At 41.3% G+C, this 22,680-nt stretch overlaps 1 protein-coding gene across 1 annotated transcript in view; it reads left to right on the top strand.

Annotated features, from left to right (window-relative positions):
- Positions 1 to 22,680, top strand: part of LRRC2 (leucine rich repeat containing 2) — a 64,337-nt gene that overhangs the window by 25,003 nt on the left and 16,654 nt on the right. Inside the window, exons 4-5 of the mRNA XM_064643259.1 lie at positions 4,071 to 4,227; positions 13,830 to 13,966. Coding sequence (XP_064499329.1) covers positions 4,071 to 4,227; positions 13,830 to 13,966 — 294 coding nt within the window. The remainder of the gene's footprint in view (positions 1 to 4,070; positions 4,228 to 13,829; positions 13,967 to 22,680) is intronic.

The raw sequence follows: 22,680 nt of genomic DNA, 5'->3' as shown, positions 1-22,680 counted from the left end.
CCTGTGAGTCCTGGTAATGGGAGCACAGTCATCAACCAGGAGCTGGGGCTCCAGCCTTCAAAATAGTAATTTGGTTGCATGGATTGGAACAATTCTGCAGTTTTGTTAGTTATTTATACATACATATATATATATATATATATAAATATACACCCCCACATCTTGTTCTTTGCCATGCCATGTTATTACCAACAATCCCTGTTTATTACCAACAGTCCTTGGTTGGCTCCACAGCCATTTGGATATTAGTGTATGAGACATATACATTAGCCCCTTATGTTCTGGGATTCTAGGGATGCTGCACAGGCTTAGGGCCAGCTGCCATCCCCGGGGACTTGCCTGGTGCTGGCAGGAGGACACCACTGCTCTGGCTGTGCCATGGTGAAGGGGTACCAGGATGCCCTGTGCAGGGTCCTGAGTCCCCTGAAGAGGGAGAGTCGTTGCATGGGCACAGCTATAGGTGAGGACTTGCATTGTAAACACTCAATCAGCTGCCTGTTCCATGCAAGCAAGTTGTCCTCCCAGTAAGTGGCATTTGTGAGACAATCCCTCTTCACATCTTCTCCAATTTGGTAAAAACCCTCTTCATCTGACTCCATTCCTGTGCCCAAGTAAAGCACTAGTGGGTTCAAGTCATAAGGAGACATGTTCTGGACTGCCCCAGATCCAGCTCCAGCTCCTTGGCTGAGGGTCCAAGTACTCTGCCCATGCCTCGTGTGGGAGGGGCACATTCATTCCCAGTACCCCAATACTGGTCAGTGTTTTCTTCTTCTGGGGCCAGCTCTGCAAGGCTGGAGAGGCCTCAGAGTTCTTCATCCTCAGGCCACTGTTGTCTTCTCCATGGGCCAGGGGTTGGTCTCTGTTTCCTTCCCCTTGGAACAGCCCTTGGTCTCTGTCATCTTTCCACTCCTTCTCCGTCTTGGCCAAGTGTAGTGACTGAGGCACAGACACCCTCCCTGGTCAGCAAGAGAATAATTTATTATTTATTTCAAGCCTCTACTTATAGAGGAACTAGTTTTGTTTCTGGTCTGTGAGCTGAGCATTTTCAACCTCTCAACAAAAAATACTTGGCCCTATAAAATTACAGTATGCATATTTCTACCTATTAATGACTAATGTCCATCTTTACACCTATCAGCTTTCAACATGCTTTCTTCTTTTCTTCAGTCATCTTCTTGTTCTGGGTCATGGGACTTTGTCTAAGATCAGCAATTGTTGTAGGCTCACTATTTATTTTACTTTTAAAACTTTTTTTCCTCCTTTACCAAAAATCAAACAAGTTTGAGGGTATTGTTTTGCTGTTAAAGGCAGAAGACTGGCTGCCCTCCAAGTGTCAGTCTGGGGGTGATGTCCAGATGTTAGGAGGATAAATTACTTATTGATAGAATTGTTAATGTTTATGGCTTGACCTCAGCATCCCTTTCTGTGCAGAACTGTAAAAAAAAATCAAACAGTTGTATTTTATTTGATTTGCCTCTGTGTGGATTGGCCTCTTGCACACTTGGGTGAAGAACATGTTTTGGGGCTTGGTGCCAGTGCCAGTGTCCTGCCATGGAGGTGGGGACAGTGCTGGTGCCCTGCTGGGGAACTGCAGTGAGAGCTCCTGGAACAAGCTTAAAACCTTGTTAAAGATGTGGGAAATTTGGATTGAAACCACGACAGATAAAACTACAGAGCTGGAAAAGAAGCAGAATTGAAACTTCTCCAAACTTTGATCACAGTTTTAGTTCAGGCTCACATCTAGCAGGCAAATTCTCTCCTAATTAGAAATAGCATAATCAGCAATTGTTGTAGGCTTGTTATTAGTTTCCTTTTAAAACTTTTTTTTCCTCTCTCAAAAATCAAACAAGTTTGAGGGTATTGTTTTGCTGTTAAAGGCAAAAGACTGGCTATCCTCCAAGTGTCAGTCTTCATGAAGCAATTTATCAGCAGGCTGCCAGCTTTAGAGTGGCAGCAGAAGATTACAAAAGAACACAAGGGAATCAGAGAGCAAAGCAAACGCAGAGCTTGTGCAAATTCCAGCTCCCATCCCTATCTACTTTGTAAATGAAGCAAAATATCAGATCAATTTATGTTTCAGCAACACAAATATAAATGCACTGTAAAATGGAGAATGTTGAAAAACCACATAATAGCAAAGTATTCACCCGCCTGCGTTTGCAAATTGTGAATATGATCGTATGGTACAAAGAAATAATCTCAAGAAAGAAAAGTAAGTTGGCAGTTGGTAGAAGAATGGAATCTCTTTCCATTGTTTTGAAATTGTGTCTGAATGTATTTAGTTGCTGCACAGGATATCTCAAACTACCCTTAATGCTGACATAAAGGTTTTTCAGAATAAAATTATACGTTAATGATATGCAATTCTTGTTTTGTATTTTGGCTTAATTTAATGGTATCTATTACTTTATTTTGCTGCAGAAAAAGGTGCAGCAATGAAAGTGGAGAAATGGAAACTAACCCGAGAACGTTGGAGAGATTTCTCATTGTCATTCCTGGGGCATTTCAGGCATTTTATTTTTTTAATTGCCATAAAGTGACAAATATAGAAGATGGATCACAATGCAATATACACCTAGTTGGGAAATGAAGCAAGACATGAAATGATCCATATCAAATATGGAAGGGCAGGTAGCACGACAGAACTACATCAGCATAGGCTAAGGATCTGCATGTGTAAATTTGGAAAGAATTGAAAAGAGAGGCAGCAAGCACCAAACAAAGAACAGCTTCTGATCAAGAGTCCAGTATATCTTTAATTACAATTGGATGTTTTAATATAGCTAAATGTTAAGTAGCACTATTCCTAGTTCAGAAATTCAGCATTAATTAAAAACCCAATTAAAATGCATTACCCTTGCTAATGTTTTGGAGGATCTATGAAATCTAGAAGACAAGAAAAAGGAGGCAGTATCCTTTGCACAAGAAACAGCAGTTCCTACTGTGTCATATACTTCATGTACAGGAAACAAGTCTGAAAGTCATAAAGGAATCAAAGGCTGAAACTCTCACATCGCTTCTTATGGAGCAAAGTTAATGGCAGAACCTCTTCCAGGCTATTGGTTCCAGATGTTACCAGTGCACAGTGTTATAAAATCCAGGACAGACTGGTAAATTATGTGATGCTTAAGAAAGCAGAGCGTAAATGATCTGACCTTCACCTTTAGGAATTGATTTTTTTCTGTTTCAAGTTCAAGGAATTTGGCGACATAATTCAAACAAATACATGCACATCTGAAGTGAATACCAATTAACTAAAGCAATTTTGTAAGCATTGAAGGCTTTATGACTTTTAGTTTCAGCTACATTGAATATTTTTGACAAATAGAATAGTCTGAAAGTTACTCAGAAGCATTTTTGTCCTGTGTATTTCGAAAACATTGGAATTCTGAAAGCAAAGCATGACTAAATCAAGAATTACTTGCAATTGTGGACTGATCTAAAAATCAAGTATTTCTAGTCTTCCTAAAGAAATCTAGTAAAAATTTTTTGAACATTGCTGTAACAACTTAAGAAGTTAAGTAACTCTTTTTGGAAAAAGACTTTCAAAAGGTGGTATGTGTGTATCCTGTCTGAGATGGTTCTGTTCCATCTTGCCAAACAAATTTGAAATATTGGCAGGTATTCAGAACATAATCACACCTTTTTTTTTTTTTTTTTATGCTGACAAACCCTATTTAAATATTCTCTATACACTCACTCTTCTGTTCTGTGTTGCATTTTACTACATCTTGATGTGTGAATTAAAGCACTGAAATGTGTTTTAAAAAAAAAACCCTCCATCTGGAAAAAGGAGATAATGTGTGAGACACCAAACAGGTTGTTTAGAAGCTTCGGAGAGGCTTCTGTTTTAGAGCAAATGATTGCATTAGAAGTTAGAAAATGAATATGTGGTGAAAAAGAGCTGCAATGCTCTTCGAAGGCAGACAGCTCCTGTGAGGCTTTGGCAAACTGCTATTCTGCTCAAGATAATTAAGGCAAAGTGTTGTAGCTTGGCTGTGTTTAGAAACATGGCAGAACAAAATTCTGACTTCACACTTTCTGTTTTCCTGTTCTTATTTCGTTCACAGGAGCTTCCAGATTCTCTGAAAGAACAGACCTATCTGAAAGAATGGCACGCGAACAATACATTGATACAAACCATTCCAGCCTACATTGCATTATTTCAGGATCTGAGAGTACTGGAATTGTCAAAAAATCAAATCCACCATCTCCCAGTGGAGATTGGTAAGTCAATTCAAGATATTCAAATATTTATAGTCAAGCCATTTAACTCTATTACAGGTAAATGAGCATCTGTGGATATTCTTATTAATTTTCTGGTAATTGTCTTCCTTGTTTACAGCCAACAGTCCTCTCTACACTTTTACAGCTCTCTGGCTTTAATTATACTTGCCAAATTGTATGCAAAACCATGCATGTAGCATGGCTCAAACACGGGAAAAAGTTAACATGTTTTTGTTTTCTGACTGTGAGGCAGTTATTGCTTGCATTCGAGTAGACTGGTGTTTTATGTTCCTTACAGGTTAAGAAAAATAGAAATATTACAGAACTGTAAGCCTCAAACAAGATGAATGGAAACATAAGATTGTGGTAAAATGGAATCAAAAATATAATCCTGCATAAAATCTGTCTTTTGAATTTTTAAAGACCTCGGTAATCATCTTCATTTAATAAAGTAGTGTATACAAAGAGTCATTGAATCATAGAATAATTTGGATTGGAAGAGACTTCGAAGATCCATTCCCAACCCCTCTGTCATAGGCAAGGACACCTTCCACTAGCCCAGGTTGCTCCAAGCCCCATCCAACCTGGCCTTGAACACTTTCAGAGATGGAGCATCCACAGCTTCTCTGGGCAACTTGTGCCAGGGCCTCCCCACCATCACAGTGAAGAATTTCTTCCTAGTATCTAACCTAAATCTACCCACCATGACATCAGGGGTTTTAGAGAAACAAATTGTTAATGTTTACATACTTTGGCCTTTGTTATTTTAAGCAAGAATTGTGTGCAAGAATTGTAGTGTTTGGCTCTCCTGTGGTTTCGGATCTGACAATATAAAAGCTTGTTCGACAGATTGCATTGATATTGAGAGGGATTTACTGCTCTTACAAGGAAAAAAGTTGCTGTAACTGCTGATATCTTTGGGAGTTGAGGAAACTGTGAGTATCCTGCCCTATGAGTTCACCATTGTTGAGCCCATGGACCCTAGTGTACTAATACCTCAGCCTTTCCAAAGTCCTAAGCCTTCCCCATGATTGTCAATCCTTATGTACTCTAAGAGAAAGGCCTCCACCTCCCTAGGTCTAACTAAGAAAAACAAGAAGAGAGAGAGCATCCTGAAACACAGAAATCAGTTCTAAAATTTTCTCCTATTTTCTACTGTTTTCGTGCTCCATTAGAGCAACACTCATGCTTTTGATTTATCTACTCACACTATATTTCATACAGAAAATTCTACATAGACATTGAGATGTATTTTATAGTTTCAACCTGGCATCTAAACACCCTAACAGATCATAAACAAGACACAAGCAGGAGATAATGGACATAAAATGAACACTGTTTTTTCAGCACTTTGACTGCAGGACTTGGACAGGCCAGTGAATTTAATGGACAAACACCTTCCAAGAGGTGGTTTGAAAGAAAGAGGACATAGTATGGAAGGAAGGGGAAAGGATATAGCTTCCTGCCACAGGCTACCCTAAAGCATTAAACAGAAGGTTTTAAGGGATTGCTGTTTAACAATGAAGGCAGGACAAAGTTTGTTGTCTCTTCTCGAAACATTATGCACTGTTAATGAAAACGATCCCCAAGGAAAAAAATATTATTAATCCTGCTAAAGTCTGTTTCCACAATAAGGGCACAGACACAGATCACAGAATCATAGGATTGTTAAGATTGGAAAAGGCCTCTAAGACCGTGTCCAACCATTAACCTAGCTCCACCATGTTCACCTCTGAACCATGTCCCTCAGTGCCACATGCACAAGTTTGTTTTTTTAAAATTCCAAGAGATGGTAACTCCACCAGTTTCCAGCCTGTTCCGATGCCTGACCAAACTTTCAGTGAAGAATTTTTTTTCTAATATCAAATCTAGACCTCCTCTTGCACAACTTGAGGTCATTTGCTCTTGTTGTGTCACTTGTGGTCCACAAGAAGAGATAAAACCTCACCTTGATACAACCTTCTTTCGGGTGGTTGTAGAGAGCAATAAGATTCCCCTTCAGCTGCCTTTTCTCCAGGCTAAACAACCCCAGCTCCCTCAGCTGTTCCTCATAAGACTTGTGCTGCAGACTCTCCATCAGCTTTGTTGTCCTTCTCTGGACATGCTCCAGCTCCTCAATGTCTTTCTTCTCATGAGGGGCTGTCATGGTTTAGGAATGATATTCCCCAAGTTTGTGATCCCATTGAAGCAGTCCAACCCATGCACTGCTCACTCACCCCCTCCTCCCCCTTCCCCTGTGCCAATGGCAGGATGGAGACGGGAACTGGAGGCACAAAAGACAAAGATTACGAGTTGAGATTTTCTTTTAAAAGAACAATTTACTGGAAGCAGCTACAATATCAGTAACAGAGGGAAATGGTGCTACGTGACCCCTTGCTTCACACCACACTTCCTTGACTGGAAGGGACCCCTTCCCCCATCCTGGGGAAGTGCCCTGGGTCCTGGCCATGCCCCCTCCTGGCTACTGCAAAAATTAACCCTGTCCTGACTGGAACCAGGACAGGGGAGAACTGGAGACAGGAATTTAAGGTGCAGCCTCAGCAGTGCCGAGTACAGGGGGACAATCCCTTCCCTGGTCCTGCTGGCCTCACTATTTGTGATACAGGCCAGGATGCCACTGGCTTTCTTGGCCACCTGGGCACACTGCTGGCTCTTGTCCAGCACCCCCAGGTCCCTTTCTGCCAGGCAGCTTTCTGGCCAACCTTCCCCAAGCCTGTAGCACTGCCTGGGGCTGTTGTGACCCAACAGCAGGACCTGGCTCTTCGTGTTATTGAATCTTATACAATTAACCTCATTAAACCATTTATACAGCCTGTCCAGATTCCTCTGAACATCCTTCCTTCCCTCCAGCGGGTCAATACTTTCACCCAACTTAGTGTCGTCTGCAAACTAAGGGGACACTCAATTCCCTCATCCAGAACAATAAAAGTTTTTAGAAGGGCTATCCCCAGCACTGAGCCCTGGGGAACTCCACTGGTGACTGGGGGCAAAGTAGATTGATCTGGTACAACTAATTCACTGTAGAGGGTAATGTAGAGGCCATATCAGACCTTTCTTGGGAAACAAGGAAGAAAGTTTCAGTGTTTCTAGTAGCAATCAATGTTCTTTCAATTGCAATAAAATTATATGTTTTCTGCTCATCAGCAGCTTTTATGTTATTCCCATTTACTCACTTTCACTCCAACATGCTTATCCTACTAGCTTATACCCAAGGTGTTGCTTTCTTCCTTTCAATGTTTTTGTTCCTTTTTTTTTCCCTGTAAATGTTTGATTGGAAGAGCTAGAGAATGTCAGAAAACTGTTTTGTTGTAGCCCCCCCCATCACAGTATTATGGCACTCACCATCCCCTTCTTAAATGTGAAAGCACATACAGAATTTTTCTTTTCAAGATTCATTAAATCTAAGCACTCATCTGTAGAGACACAGATTTGAACATTAGACACTGCATAACCAAATCAACAAGTTTTCTAAGCCATAGATGCTATTTATACAATAGTTCTACGTCACAGCAGTAATTCTAGCCTGGGCAGAAAAAGACACACGTTCCCTGGTGTACTTTAAAATCAAACAATACAAAAAAAGCCACTCCAGGAACTGTGCAACTGAACTGTTCAGCACTTGTTTTGCCAAAACTTACTAAAGGTTTTCAGTCTTACTGAATGTCTGTGTTGATGGATCACCTATTAGTGCAGTGACACTGCCCTTGCTGTTAATGGCATAAATTACAGAGAAGTTTTGTCTTATTTTGTGTAACTGTTGATGTGTAAGGGGGTATTCTTGCAAATGGTTATGCTTTTATTTCTTGTACTGTATATGTATACAGAGACAGACACTGATGGGCATTGGAAATGTTAATTATTTTCATAAGACGTTATTATGAAGGGTCTTGGATATTTTGAAGTTTTTGGATACTGATTCAACATGAAACATTTCATACTTCAGTCAGCTTAGCTACGAAATTGGCAGAAGGGAAATAATCATTCTGGGTTTGATTTGGGAGCTCTGCCTAGGAAAGGAGTGAAGACAGGCTGCTAAATCAGAAGATAAGGTAGGGTGTGTAGAAAGGTTAAGTGTCAAGATATTCACCATTTTGTTTTCTGTTTACAAAGCAGCAGCAAGTAGACAAATATCACAGCTAAAATGTACTTGACGGTAATGACAGATGGATGATGCTGGCTGTGATACACATCTTGTTGATTTTTTAATCTTCAGACAGAATTTGAGCCAAATTTAGATCAACAAGTCATCCAGCAGAGACTAACCTGGTGAGCCATGTCAGGGCTCCTTTTGATTCTCACAAGAGGGCTGTAAAGGTATGAAAGAACAGGAGGTGATATGAGTATTTTCAGTGCAAAAAAAGTATTGTTGGAATAGCAGTGTCTGGACTAAAATGCCTGCAGGAACTGAGCTGTATGTCCCTTTTTTGCTGGGTTTAGAAGATAATTTTCCACTCTGAATCAGGGAGAAGAAAGACTCGGATCCATTCTCAGATATTTCAAATCACACTTTTAGTTATAGTCACCTATGCACTTGAGCAGACCAAACTTCTATCAGAAGATAGATGAGAATGCTATTGATATGATTCTTTTTGTGTGATATTGAATATTTTAATGGAAATACGTAAAAAAAAAAAAGGAAAAAGAGGAGAAAACTGCAGAATGGAGCTGTCTGTCTTAAAGTGGTCAGGAACAACAGAAAAATTCATGAACAGGGCTGTAGCTGGGAGATTTTATTTGTCTTCTTTGTGAGACTACAGTTCTGGCTCTGACTACGTGGCTGCAGTGCAGTTCCTGTATATAAATTAGTGACAGTGCATTAGTAATTGATATAACTGAAAATATCCAGCAGAATATTTTCTCATATTCACATAGGAAGTAGTGAACTGCATTTTCATGTGATCCCAAACCTTTTGTGCTGGAATGGGATTGTAAGGCTATATCAGGATTTTTTGTCCAACAAATTATTCATGAAACATCTCAAAGAGCTGTTAATAAAATATTTGTACCTCATTATGTTCTCTCACATTTTTGGTTTGCCAGATATTTAAGATTAAAAATAACTGTGCTTCTGAGACATACTTTAATAAGAAATCACAGGGATTTTTTTTTGTCTCCTCCCTACCTCACAGTATGAAATTTCATTTGTGCATACCATTAATCCAATTTTCTAGAACTCAAAAGGGAAAACTATTAGTAATAGATTTTTAACTGACTTCTAGACACCTAAAATAGCTTTTTACGTTAATTAGATTCCCAATGTTCTAATGTGCAAGTTTTCGAGAAGAAAATATTCTTTGTCTAAAGGCAGTCTAGTTCTGACGAAGTGAAAACCTTTGTCATTTATTAAGTATGGAATGTTACTTGTCCAACAGCTCAGTCTTGCATACAACTGAGAAAAAATTTGTTTATATCCCCATTTGAAGAGGGAGTATTAAACGCTGGTGTTGTAAGTTGACTGTTTTTATGTGGAATTTTTTGACTCAGTCTTCAATGGCAACCTCTCCTATCATGTGTCTCAAGTGAATGGAACTGAAGGCAGGGACTGGGGGAACAAAGTCCCTCCCTCTCTGAGTAAAGATCTGGTTCATGACCACCTGAAGTACCCAAAAATAGGTACCTCTGTGGGACCTGAGAGATGCACTCCAGAGTCCTGAGGAACTGGCTGATGTAGCCCCCAGGACACTCCCCAGGATGTTCAGAAAGTCCTGGTAGTCAGGTGGAGTCCCAGGTGACAGGAAGAAGGGAAACATTGCACTGATTTTCAAGGAAGGGGGAAAGGAGGACCCTGGGATTTGCTGAGCTCTCAGCCTCACCTCTGTGCCTGGGAATAGCACGGAACAGATCCTTCTAGAAGCTGTGCTGAGGCACAGCCCTCCCAGAGAGGGGATTTGAGACAGCCAGCACGGCTTCACCCAGTCCTGCCTGACCCCTCAGTGCCCTTCTACACTGAGGTGATGCAGCAGTGACTCTGAGAAGGGCTGCACATCTCATCTCTCTGGACTTCCCTCAGGCCTTGGACATGCTCCACCACATCACCCTTCTGGCTGAAGTGGAGGGACGTGGAGTGGATGGCTGGAGTGTTCAGTGGATGAGGAATTGGCTGGATGGTCTCCTCCAGAGTGTATTGAGTGTCTGAATGGACAGCAGGGAGCAGGGGTGTCCCCCAGGGCTCCGTCCTGGGACCAGTGTTATCCAATGTCTTCTTCATCCCTGATGCAGACACTGGGATGGAGTGCACGCTCAGCCAGGCTGCAGGTGACTCCTGTCTGAGGGATTCAGTGCCACTCAGAGAAAGCTGGACAAGCTGGAGAACTTGGCTCATGTGAATCTTACCAGGTTTAACAAGCCCAAGTGCAGGGAGCTGTGGCTGGGACTGGGGCAGTGCCAGGGGGATGGAGGGGTTGGGAGCAGCCCTGCCGAGAAGGACTTGGGGGTGCTGGTGGATGAGAGGCTGGACATGAACCAGCAACGTGCATTGCAGACCAAAAGGACAACCTTACCCTGGGCTGCACCAAGAGAATTGTGGTCAGCAAGTCAAGGGAGGTGGCTCTGCCCCTCTGCTCTTGTGAGACACCACCTGGAATGCTGCATCCAGCACTGGGGGCCCAAGCGTTAGAAAGCCACTGACCTGCTGGAGCGAGTCCAGAGGAGAGACACAAGGATTACTAGAGGGTGAAGCACCTCTTCTGTGAGGTCAGGCTGAGACAAATGGGATTGTTCAGCCTGTAGCATAGAAAACTCTTTGGGTGACCTTGTTGTGGCCTTCCAGTACCTGAAGGGGGCCTATAAGAAAGCTGTGGAGGAACTTTTTACAGGAGTGTGTAGTAACAAGATAAATGGCTGTAAACTTAAGCAGGGTAGATTAAGGTTAAATATTAGGTAGAAATTCTTCCCTGTGATGGCGGTGAGGCCCTGGCACAGGTTGCCCAGAGAAGCTGTGGCTGCCCCATCCCTTGAAGTGTCCAAGGCCAGGTTGGACAGGGCTCTGAGCAACCTGGGCTAGTGAGAGGTGTTCTTGCCCATGGCAGAGGGGTTGGAACTAGATGATTTTTAAAGTCCTTTTCAAACCAAGCCATACCATAATTCAGTGATTCTATAATTGAAGATCAATATAAAAATTTGTCTAGTGTTTTACTCAAGTTAATACAAGGTGATCTGCATTTGCATTGAATGGCATCCTTAGACAATAAAGGCATTCTGTGATGTCATCTGTATTTTTTTCCCTGACACCTTATGAGGATGACTAATGCAGGCTTTTGTAAAAGGTGAAGTTGTTTAATTGCTAGTTTAGCTTTTTAAAATAAATTAAAACTTTAATTTGTGAATAAATGCAACTGTAGGCAACAACTATGGAATTGCAACTCCCATTAAAAAACCCCACAACTTTAATTGTGAAACTGCCAGGGAAGCCATGGATTTCATTACAGCTTTTACTGCCTCTCCATGGAAAACACAGAGACGTTAGCTGTTTAACTCCCAAATTTGCATATTTTATAGAAATGAAAATTCAGTGCTATTAAGCATAGTTAACAACAATATTGTAGTAGCAATGATTTTACTATTACTAGTTTTAATTGGGAAATTGTACTGGGATATTATCTGAATGTGCGTGTGGCAGGTGGGGGAGTCAAACCCTGCTCTACATTTGCGCAGTCATGGAAGGGTTGTCACCTCCTCTGTCCCCACCTAGAGCTGTCTCAGTTCCTGTGTTACATGCCCGTCGAGCCTGGTGGTGACTGGGCAGCACACCAAGGGCAGTGGAGAACTTGTGCACTGAGAAGACATAAATAGGACTCTAAATACAGATTTCAGGGTAGTGAAAATCATACACAGTGCCTTGCCACCATTCTTATCCCCCCTCCTCCCACTGACAACGTCTATGATATTTGAAGAGTACTTTGGGATTCATTGTTCCCCAGTTTTTCACTCCTTCAATCATGACACTGGATTTGAGAATCTTTTCATGAATGTTGTCTTATACATTTTTACTCTTTTTCTGAGGAAATTAGCCCAGCAGACAGGTCTAGGGGAAAAGGAGAGTAACATTCTTACTCTTTTTGTCTGAGAAACAAAAAGATATCTGTCTGTGACCTGATTCTGGCAGCCCTTACAGCCTAATTCTACCCCTGTGCAGATTGCTGCTGGTGAGAATTTTAAACAGTTATTTAGAGGAAGGAGTAATTAGAGACTTGGTGCTGAATGGAAATCAGGTTGAAATAAAAAATTTATAAAGGAAAGGAAGTTGTTCCCAACTCATTTGGGTTCTATCTTTCGAGATGATTGAGCTTCAAGCAGTAGATCTTGTCCATCTGGTATCCCATAAAGTATTTGATAAGGAGAACTATGGAAAATGAATGTTCATATCTAAGAAAATGGACTTTGATGCAATAATTGTAAAAATTAGCAAAAGATTAGTTAAACCAGAGGCAACAAGGGACTTGTTTGGAAAGGGAAGGTAGTGGTCACGAGGAAGATAATTTTTGGAGTTTCTCAAAGAGCAGTCTTGACTTTATTCCTCATGGGTAGGCTATACTTCTATTATTTTAGATGTTTAAAAATACAAAAATAAGGTAGTTCACAATTGACACCATTAAGTCAGTTTTATTAGTCTCTGAAAAACAGTAGATGTAGATTGGACATAAGTAGTTTTTCATGATGAAGGTGGTGAAACACTGGAACAGTATGCCCAGAGAAACTGTGGATGACTCATCATGGAAAGTGTTCAAGGTTGTGTTGAATGGGGCTTTGGATTAGATGACCTTTGAAGGGTCCTTCCAACTGAAACCATTTTGTGATTCTGCAATTCTGTGATTGTCCATGTAATACAGCAACAGGTCTTTCCATAGAATGGTCTCATTTTGTTATGTATTTAATGATTCCTTTGCAGTTTGATACATTCAAAACTTTGATTATATCACAATATAACTTGCATTTTTTCAGGATAATACAGTTTGCATTTTAGTGATGTTTTTAAACCTATTTTTACTGAAGATTATGTAATGCTATAATTTGAAGAAACAAAGTACTTTGTGACTAAATGCAGCCTAGAATATTATCATGGCCTTAAAATTAAGTCACCAGGGATGATAAATTGCAATAAAGAGAATAATGAATCAAATGCACACATCCATTATCTTTTATAATCAAGAATATGCAATGCTGGATAACAGAGACAGAATTCTTCATGTAGTAAGTTTAGTAGGAGTGACTGTTCCTAATGAACAGGTTCTATAAAACTTGCTAAGATGCTTTTCAGTTAGCAGGCACGTTTCCACAATGGTAAAACCAAAAGCCAACTTCCCTAGTTTCAACTGAGATTAATAAGTATCTCATTAGAGGAAGAATCAAGATCTTTGCAAGACTTTGCTGCCTCCTTTCAAATTCTCTCAAAAACCACTGGTGATTAAGGGGCTCTATTGCCACCCACAAAGTTAGAGATCACTGCAGAAAATAGTTATTAATCTTATTCATCATCACCATAATGAGTTTTTTCTTTGCTAAGCTGAGTATGCCTGTATGCCTTTTTCTCTTTCTTTTCCTTTTTTTTCTTTCTTTTTTTTTTTTTTGTTAATGCACTGATTTGAATTATCTTACCCTCACAGGCTGCTTAAAAAACCTCAAAGTGCTCAATGTGAGCTTCAATAATTTGAAGTCAGTCCCTCCAGAACTGGGTGATTGTGAGAATCTAGAAAAACTGGATTTGTCTGGAAATATGGACATAACAGATCTCCCATTTGAAGTAAGATAACAATCAATGTGTTTTTTTTAATTTGGCTTACAAAGTATTTTATTACAGTCTTCAAGTCTTTTCTTGACAGATTAAATAACATTCCTTGCAGTTTCTAGCAATAATGGTTTAGTGGTAATATCACTGAAAAATGAAATTAAATGGGACCAAACTACTTTGTTTTGGTTTTCAAGTGACTAAATTTTGCTTGTATGTGTTCTGATATATGAAGGAAGACACAATCCTCAAAAGGATTTGGAATAAGCAGAAGGTTGCTCATTCTTCTGACAGTCTCCTACTCAATGAGATTGAAAGCCACTAAAAATGAGTGTAGGTTACTGGGTAATGGTTCACTTAAACCCTGCAGAAAAAAATTGGATCTGTGCAAACAACTTTATGTAACAGCAAACACTGGAAGCAACATCCTGTTAGCATGATATAAAAGGTCAAAAAGGAAAACCTTGGCATTATCTATTGTGTTTCCACGTTTCTCTGGAGGCTGGAACTCAATTTACATTTGCAGTTGTCTGGGAGGGAGGCTACAAAAAGCTCTTCTGATTTAGTTTATAGAACTAGTTTTACAGAATCAACGTGGCAAGGGCAGCTTTGGCAGCTGAATATGCAATTAAAGGAACACTTATCAAATGATTTAAAGTGCTGCAAAGTGTTTGGTCTTCAGTGTGCTCCACGTGGCTCATGCTATTCAGAACAATTGCATCAGTAGCCTTGCTAACATAAAGGGTGTCTGGTGTTTGAACCTCAGATGGACAAACGGCTGTAGTGATTGGTAGGTAACTATTTAATGAACTAAAATATATTAAATATATTAATGAATTAAAACATATTAAAATATTGAGTTGGTCTGAGCCATATAAAGGGGCAAAACAGAAAGACAGTGGTGGGCTTGCCCCTCCTCCACAGATATTGGGAGAAAACAGGTTCAGAAAACTCATGGTTTGAGACAAAACACAGTGAGATTGTTTACCATTTACTTTTGTAGGCAAAATGGACCATGCTTCAGGAAGATCAATATTTGTGAATATATATTTGAGTAGTGAGAAACAAATACACTAAAACATTGTCTTTCATTCCCTTTCTCCCAAGGGACTCCTGTGCCATTCTTGAGCAGTGCAGGGAGGCAGGGGAAGTTGCAGCCAGTACATGAAGTTAAATTTTTATTTGACTTTCAGATCCTTAAAAGTTTCTTCTGGGAAGATTAAGGAAGTGTATGAGAGCCACATCAGTATTCTCCAGTGTAAAACTTACTCAAAAGAAATAAAGGCAAACTGCAGCCCAGCAGAAATTATTTAAGTCTAATTTTGCCTTGTTTTTTTTTACCTATAATAATGGTCAGACAGACACTGATAACATATATGAAAATGAATTCAAAGATATATGAAAATGAAATCAAACATGCAGGTAAACCTAAACTGTGCATGCAAGTGTTTCCAGGGCTGAGTCCTGAGAAACCACCAAGTAACCTGGAATTCAAACCATGTCTGAATTCCATCAACAATTCGATTTTTGATGCATCCATAAAAGATTATGAGATCATCAGAGACCTGAGACTGAATTACATCTTCAGTAATCACTTTCCCTGTTCCCTTTCTACCCATTTTCTTTATGACAGTTGGAAAAAATACAGAATTCTTGAAGCCCTTATTTTATTTGATTATTCAGTGTTTTGCTTTCTTAGGAAAAGAATTCTGGTGGTTTATGTGGTTTTGTTTGTTTGTTTGTTTGTTTGTTTTGTTTTGTTTTTTAATAAAAACATAAAATATTACATGATGATCTAATTTAGGGGGAGAAATCTTAATGAGATAGATCATGTAACACAAGACTGTAGTTGCTGCTTGGAAGTGGTAGAGGATGAATGCAAACTACTCACAAACCCTTGCAGTGTCATCAAATACCCATTTAGAACTGAAGTTCCTAATGGTGAAGACAGCTACCATACAGGTATATAAATTTCTTCTGCCATATCAGTTGCTTCTGATCCTAAATTTTTCAGTCAACCACATAAGAAGTTCACGGGCTGTGATGGTGTCTGTTAAGTCTGTGAATTTGTTTTATAAATAAGGGAAACTTCAGGAAAGACAAGATGCTAAGCACCTTTATCCTGTACTACTTTTCAGGTAACTACAGTTGTTAAGGAGGCTTCCAGCATGTGTACTGACTGTACTTCTTGTCTTTTTAACCTACCAATTCTTTTTTTGTTGTTTTCAATGAAGCCATTTCAAGCTGAGGTATGCTCTGATTGAGATGCTCTAGCACAACTTAAATCTTGAGAATCTTCATTCTCTGTTAAATGAGGGTGTGTCCTCTCACCTTTTACTTCCTCAAGGCTTATGTTTTCATACCATTCCACACTATGGAAGAGCAATCTGCTTGAATGTCTACTCCTCAATTTATTTTTCTCTTTTCTACTGTTGGACGTCTAACATTTTTAGATATTAAAGAGTTACAGTTAACATCAGTATTTGATCAGTATTACTTGAAAGTAAGTCCTTTGGCAGAAAAAGTTTGTGGATCTGCAGTTGAATTCAAATCTATATTAGCCATATTTGTAAATTAATAACACCTTGTTCTGGACCTTAATGAAAATATAAATTGAAATAAAATGTAAATGTTAGAAAAGGTAACCTACATGACGTTACATTTGTACAGCCAGCTTCTAACAGATACTTCTCAACCTCAGTAACCAGATTTAGCAGAGGAGGGTACACTGAGAGGCTTAGGGCACAATCCTCCCTGATACGATACATGGCTCATAAGATTCTTAGATGGAGATGCACTTGTTCTTCTGGCTAAGATGCTCCTGAGAGGCATGCCTTGCATGTTATCCAGTCCATCTCCCAGCTCAGTGTGATTATACTGGATACCACATATCAGTAGCTGCAGAGAGAAGGGGATTGATGGATGAATTCATTTGCAAATTTCTTGTATGTTTTGTGTGTGAATTTAAGAATTAGTATGATGCTGGTATTTGTATTTTAGCTGTTGGACAGGGTTCCTATTAATATTTTCATGCACGCTGTGCAATAAATTTGTTCTTCCAGGAATAAAATCTGTATTATAAATAATGTATTTTCTCATACAAGTATGTAGAAAAACTGCTCTGACCTTACTTTTAGGTATGCTTTCTAAAGAAAGTATTACTTTCTACTCTTATTTACTGAATCACCCAATTAAATTTTCCTGTGTGTGATATTTCAAAGAGTCAGTTTTGCTGTGGTTTTGTTTTTCTGCCAATAATGTTGCTGCAGCCAAGAGTATCTATAGATGTCACCCAAAGGAACTTGGATGAGAAGAGAGGGAAAATGAAGAAGTTTTCATTTCTTCCCTCTGTCCCATCTGGTGCAGCACACGCTGTCAGCCACAGGACAGACAAGCCATTCTGTGCTACCAGCAACAAGACAGAAATGCTTACAGGAGAGGTTCTGATACAGAAAATAAATTAAAAGGAAGTTTTTTCTAAGTTGTTCTGCTTTGAACAGTGTTCAGTACCACATCTGAGCAGTCCCAGTGAGTGATCTGAATGTTTTCTGTATCATTTGTGAGGTCTGGGTAGTGCGAAGGGAAGGAATCAGAGACTGTTACAGCATATGAATACTTTGTCAATCAAAGTGTATATGTATGTATACTTGCATTTTCATGTCAGTCCTATCTAAACTGATCTTTGAAGCTCAGAGAAATGAGAAGCTTGTGCTTTCTTGCTATTTTAGTGCACACGGTTTCCAAAAGATCAAATTAAATCTTGTTTCGTATTTCTGATGCAAAGAAAGTTTCAGCTAAGTCCTGAGATAAGCAAGTACAGACTTGAGGACCTTTCAGAATCATAGAATCATAGAACAGTTTGTGTTGGAAAGGATCTGTAAAGATCACGTGGTCCAACCCACCTGCCTTGGGCAGGGACATCTTCAACTACATCAGGTTGTTCAGAGCCCTGTGCAATCTGACCTTGAATGTTTTCAGGGGTGGGGAATCCACCACCTCTCTGGCCAGTGTTTCACCACCCCCATTATAAAAAATGTCTTCCTTATAGCAGACTGAATATAACACCTTTTAGTTTAAAAACATTGCTCCTTTTGCTATCACAACAGGCTGTACTACAAAGTGTCTCTGTCTTTATTTTAAGCCAAATTTAAGTACTGAAAGGCCATGGTGAGACCTCTCCTGGAATCTTCTTTTCTCCAAGTTAAACAACCCAACTCTTTCAGCCTGTCCTCATAGGAGAGCTGTTCCATAACTCTGGTAATTTCTGTGGCTCTATTCTGGGCCTGCTCCAACAGGTCCATGTCTTTCCTGTGCAGAGGACTCCAGAGCTGGAGTCAGTACTCCAGGTGGGATCTCACCACAGTAGAGGGGGAGAGTCTTCTCCCTCAAGCTGCTGGCCATGGTGCTTTTGATGCAGCCCAGTTTAAGACTGACCTGCTCATGTCCAGCCTCTCATCCACCAGCACCCCCAAGTCCTTCTCGGCAGGGCTGCTCCCAACCCCTCCATCCCCCTGGCACTGCCCCAGTCCCAGCCACAGCTCCCTGCACTTGGGCTTGTTAAACCTGGTAAGATTCACATGAGCCAAGTTCTCCAGCTTGTCCAGCTTTCTCTGAGTGGCACTGAATCCCTCAGACAGGAGTCACCTGCAGCCCGGCTGAGCGTGCACTCCATCCCAGTGTCTGCATTGGGGATGAAGAAGACATTGGATAACACTGGTCCCAGGACGGAGCCCTGGGGGACACCCCTGCTCCCTGCTGTCCATTCAGACACTCAATACACTCTGGAGGAGACCATCCAGCCAATTCCTCATCCACTGAACACTCCAGCCATCCACTCCACGTCCCTCCACTTCAGCCAGAAGGGTGATGTGGTGGAGCATGTCCAAGGCCTGAGGGAAGTCCAGAGAGATGAGATGTGCAGCCTTTCTCAGAGTCACTGCTGCATCACCTCAGTGTAGAAGGGCACTGAGGGGTCAGGCAGGACTGGGTGAAGCCGTGCTGGCTGTCTCAAATCCCCTCTCTGGGAGGGCTGTGCCTCAGCACAGCTTCTAGAAGGATCTGTTCCGTGCTATTCCCAGGCACAGAGGTGAGGCTGAGAGCTCAGCAAATCCCAGGGTCCTCCTTTCCCCCTTCCTTGAAAATCAGTGCAATGTTTCCCTTCTTCCTGTCACCTGGGACTCCACCTGACTACCAGGACTTTCTGAACATCCTGGGGAGTGTCCTGGGGGCTACATCAGCCAGTTCCTCAGGACTCTGGAGTGCATCTCTCAGGTCCCACAGAGGTACCTATTTTTGGGTACTTCAGGTGGTCATGAACCAGATCTTTACTCAGAGAGGGAGGGACTTTGTTCCCCCAGTCCCTGCCTTCAGTTCCATTCACTTGAGAGGTGTGAGAAGGGAGGTGACCATTGAAGACTGAGGTAAAATGGCTGTTGAGTACTTCAGCTTCTTCTCATCTGTTGTTACCAATTTGCCAGCCTTGCTCATCAGTGGGGCACGCACTTTCTTCGACCTTCCTTTTCTGGCTGACGTACCTGTAGAAGCCCTTCTTGTTTTTCTTTTCATCCCTTGCCAAGTTCAGCTCCAGCTGAACTTGGCCTTCTTCACCTTACCTGTACAACTTGGCCTTCTTCACCTCACCTGTACAACTGGACTGTGTTCCTACACTCTTCCCAGGTTACCTGTCCTTGCTTCCACTGCCTGTGCATTTGGTTCTCTCCCTTTAGTTTGACAGCAGTTCTTTACTCAGTCATGCTCATCTCTTGCCTTCCTTGTCTGATCACTGACACCTGGGCATGCAGGGCTCTTGTGCTCTACAGAAGGCATCCCTATAGATCTGCCAGCTCAAGGACAAGTCCCTTGAAGACCTTAATGGGAAGCTGACCCAAATGACAATTCCTTTGTCTTCAATAATTCCTTGAAGAGCTGGAAATTTGCTTTCCTAAAGTTCAGGATCCTGACTTTACCCTTCAGCTGACCCTTATCACTCAGGGCTGTGAACTCCAGTGTGATGGCTGCAGACCAGGCTGCCTCTAAACTTTATGTTACCAGTTAGCTTTCTTGCATCAAAGACCAACAGGTCCAGGAATGCATCCTCTCTGGAAAGGCTTTCTAGGGTCACAGGAGTTTACAGATGCTGCTATTTCTCTGCTTTGTTTACATGAAATATATAATTATAAATAGTTGTCTCTTAAATCTGCTAGCAGGTGTGATCCTAAAAAAAACAGCTGATGTGATTAGAGATTCATTAAGCACTAAGGTTAGTCTCATTTGGTTTTCAAACACAGCAGTATCCAGAACAGACATAAATAACTTTTTAGACATTATATACAATTTCAACAGATATTTGAAACTTGAGGTTTAACAGCTGGAAAATTTCCAGTCTCTTTTGCTCTGTTTTTGTTTATCTGTCCGGTTCTATTCATCAAAACAAAACATTCAGCAGGAAGAACAGAGGCACAGGCTCTGTGCATGTGTAGGGAGACTTCAAATAAATCCACACTGGGCATCTTCAGGTAACTTCTTGTCTTTGTGATCCATGACCAAGACCTCCCAAAGCCATTATCTTATAGGCAGGACACCAGCAGTCTCAATACAAATGCAAAATATCAGGTTGTTTTACCAGCACATTAATTCTTCAAATCTGTAAACTTCCACATCTGTTTCTTTCCTTACCATTTTTTTTTTTTTTTAATGTGTGTGACAATTATAAAATGAAAGATACAATCAGGGGGATGTACATTTTTGTATGACAATAATTTCCCAAGGGTTTCACTATCCAGTCAGGCACTGGAAGAACTCACCCATAGCTACTGCCTGTCATATTCAATGGGGCCATAGAGAATCTGTAAAAATCTTTACTTCTATAACATTTTTTTTTGTAAGTTTCAAAGGATTCACTTGTCAGATTTGTTAAAATGGGAGTTTTATTTGTGGCCATTTTTCAGGACCCAAAAGCAGAGAGGAGTGGTGTATTAAAGGACTTAACTTGGTACTGGGAAGCCAACAGCATTAAGCCAACCTCTGGTGAAAATTTTTACTTTCATAGAATCATAGAATCATAGAATCAGTTGGGTTGGAAGGGACCTCCGAGATCATCAAGTCCAACCCTTGATCCAACCCCGCTGTGGTTCCCAGACCATGGCACTGATGCCACATCCAGTCTGTCCTTAAACACCTCCAGGAATGGAGAATCCACCCCTTCCCTGGGCAGCCCATTCCAATGGCTGATTACCTCTCTGGCAAGAAATTCTTCCTAATATCCAACCTAACCCTCCCCTGGCACAGCTGAAGACCCAGCCCTCTTGTCTTGCTGAGAGTTGCCTGGGAAAAGAGACCAACCCCCCCCCGGCTCCCCCCTCCTGTCAGGGAGTTGCAGAGAGTGAGGAGGTCTCCCCTGAGCCTCCTCTTCTCCAGGCTGAGCCCCCCCAGCTCCCTCAGCCTCTCCTCACAGCACTTGTGCTCCAGTCCCTTCCCCAGCCTCGTTGCTCTCCTCTGGACCTGCTCCAGCCCCTCCATGTCCTTCCTGAGCTGAGGGCCCAGAACTGGACACAGCACTCCAGGGGTGGCCTCACCAGCGCTGAGTCCAGGGCAAGAATCACTTCCTTGGACCTGTTGGCCACCCTGTTCCTGAGCCAGGCCAGGCTCCATTGGCCTTCTTGTCCCCCTGGGCACACTCTGGCTCCTGTTCAGCTTCTTGTCAAATCACTGGGAAAAGTCCAGCTGACTTTAGTAGGACTGATGTTTCTGTGCATACATTTTTCAGCCTCAGAAATGGCTTTCCAATTGCTTGGCGTGGTTTCATCTCCGTTAGACAGGATTTCACCTTGCCCTTCTTCACTCAGGGCTTGCAGTCTCTTTGAACACGTTTAACGCTCATGATGAGTTTGTTTTCCGACGCCGCCAGCCAAAGTGTCAATCCATGCACAGCAACAGCTGCTTCATGGGACTGGCACAAGATGTAACATCAGGCATTAGCAGGAGGGGTGTGAAACCCAAGAGAGCAGGTGCAAAGGTGTTGGGTGTCAGAGGAGATTCATGAAGGCCTCGCTGCTGCAGGAGCTCTTGTAAATGTTTTAATAGACAAGGGGCTAAAGGAGGATGTGGATCTATGCTGGGAAACAGGATTATGCAGTTAGGGAGAGGAAAGTATGTCAGTCGATCCTGCTTTTGACACTGTGCTTCCAAAGCTTACTAATTAATATAGCATCATTTCAAAACTGCTTCATTATCAGAACAAGTCGGCAGCTAATAATAACAGTCCACTTCACTGGAGATCTGACCCATGCTACCTCTGTGCTGTGGTGCCAGTGACCTTTCATTTACCTTTCACATGACTTCAATAAAAGAAACATCACCTTTCACAGTCTGATTTTTTTTTTTTTTATAATAGGAAATGACAGGGAAGTAGTTTTACAGCATAAGGGAAGACTTAACGGTGACCAAAGTGGCATATTGTGAACACTCCAACAGGGCTGTGTTGTTACAAAAAAAGAATTCTGTAAAAGAATTCAGTGGTAGCAAAGAGCATTTGGTACTGCTCCAGCCCTGCTTTCTCTCAAAACAGTTTGAAATCTCTTTGGCTTTCAACATTCTGTTTGTATATCCTCCATACACCAGCAAGATAATCTGAGGCAGATTTTATGTAACTACTGGATAGAAGCAGAGATGAGAACAAATACATATCACTATCACATTTGCCTCTTTTATCTTGCAGAAAAATGTCTGTG

Source organism: Pseudopipra pipra, chromosome Z (assembly GCF_036250125.1).
Source record: "Pseudopipra pipra isolate bDixPip1 chromosome Z, bDixPip1.hap1, whole genome shotgun sequence".
Taxonomy (NCBI): Eukaryota; Metazoa; Chordata; class Aves; order Passeriformes; family Pipridae; genus Pseudopipra; species Pseudopipra pipra.
The sequence above is the reverse complement of the archived record's forward strand: the minus strand, read 5'-3'. Positions and strand labels throughout refer to the sequence as shown.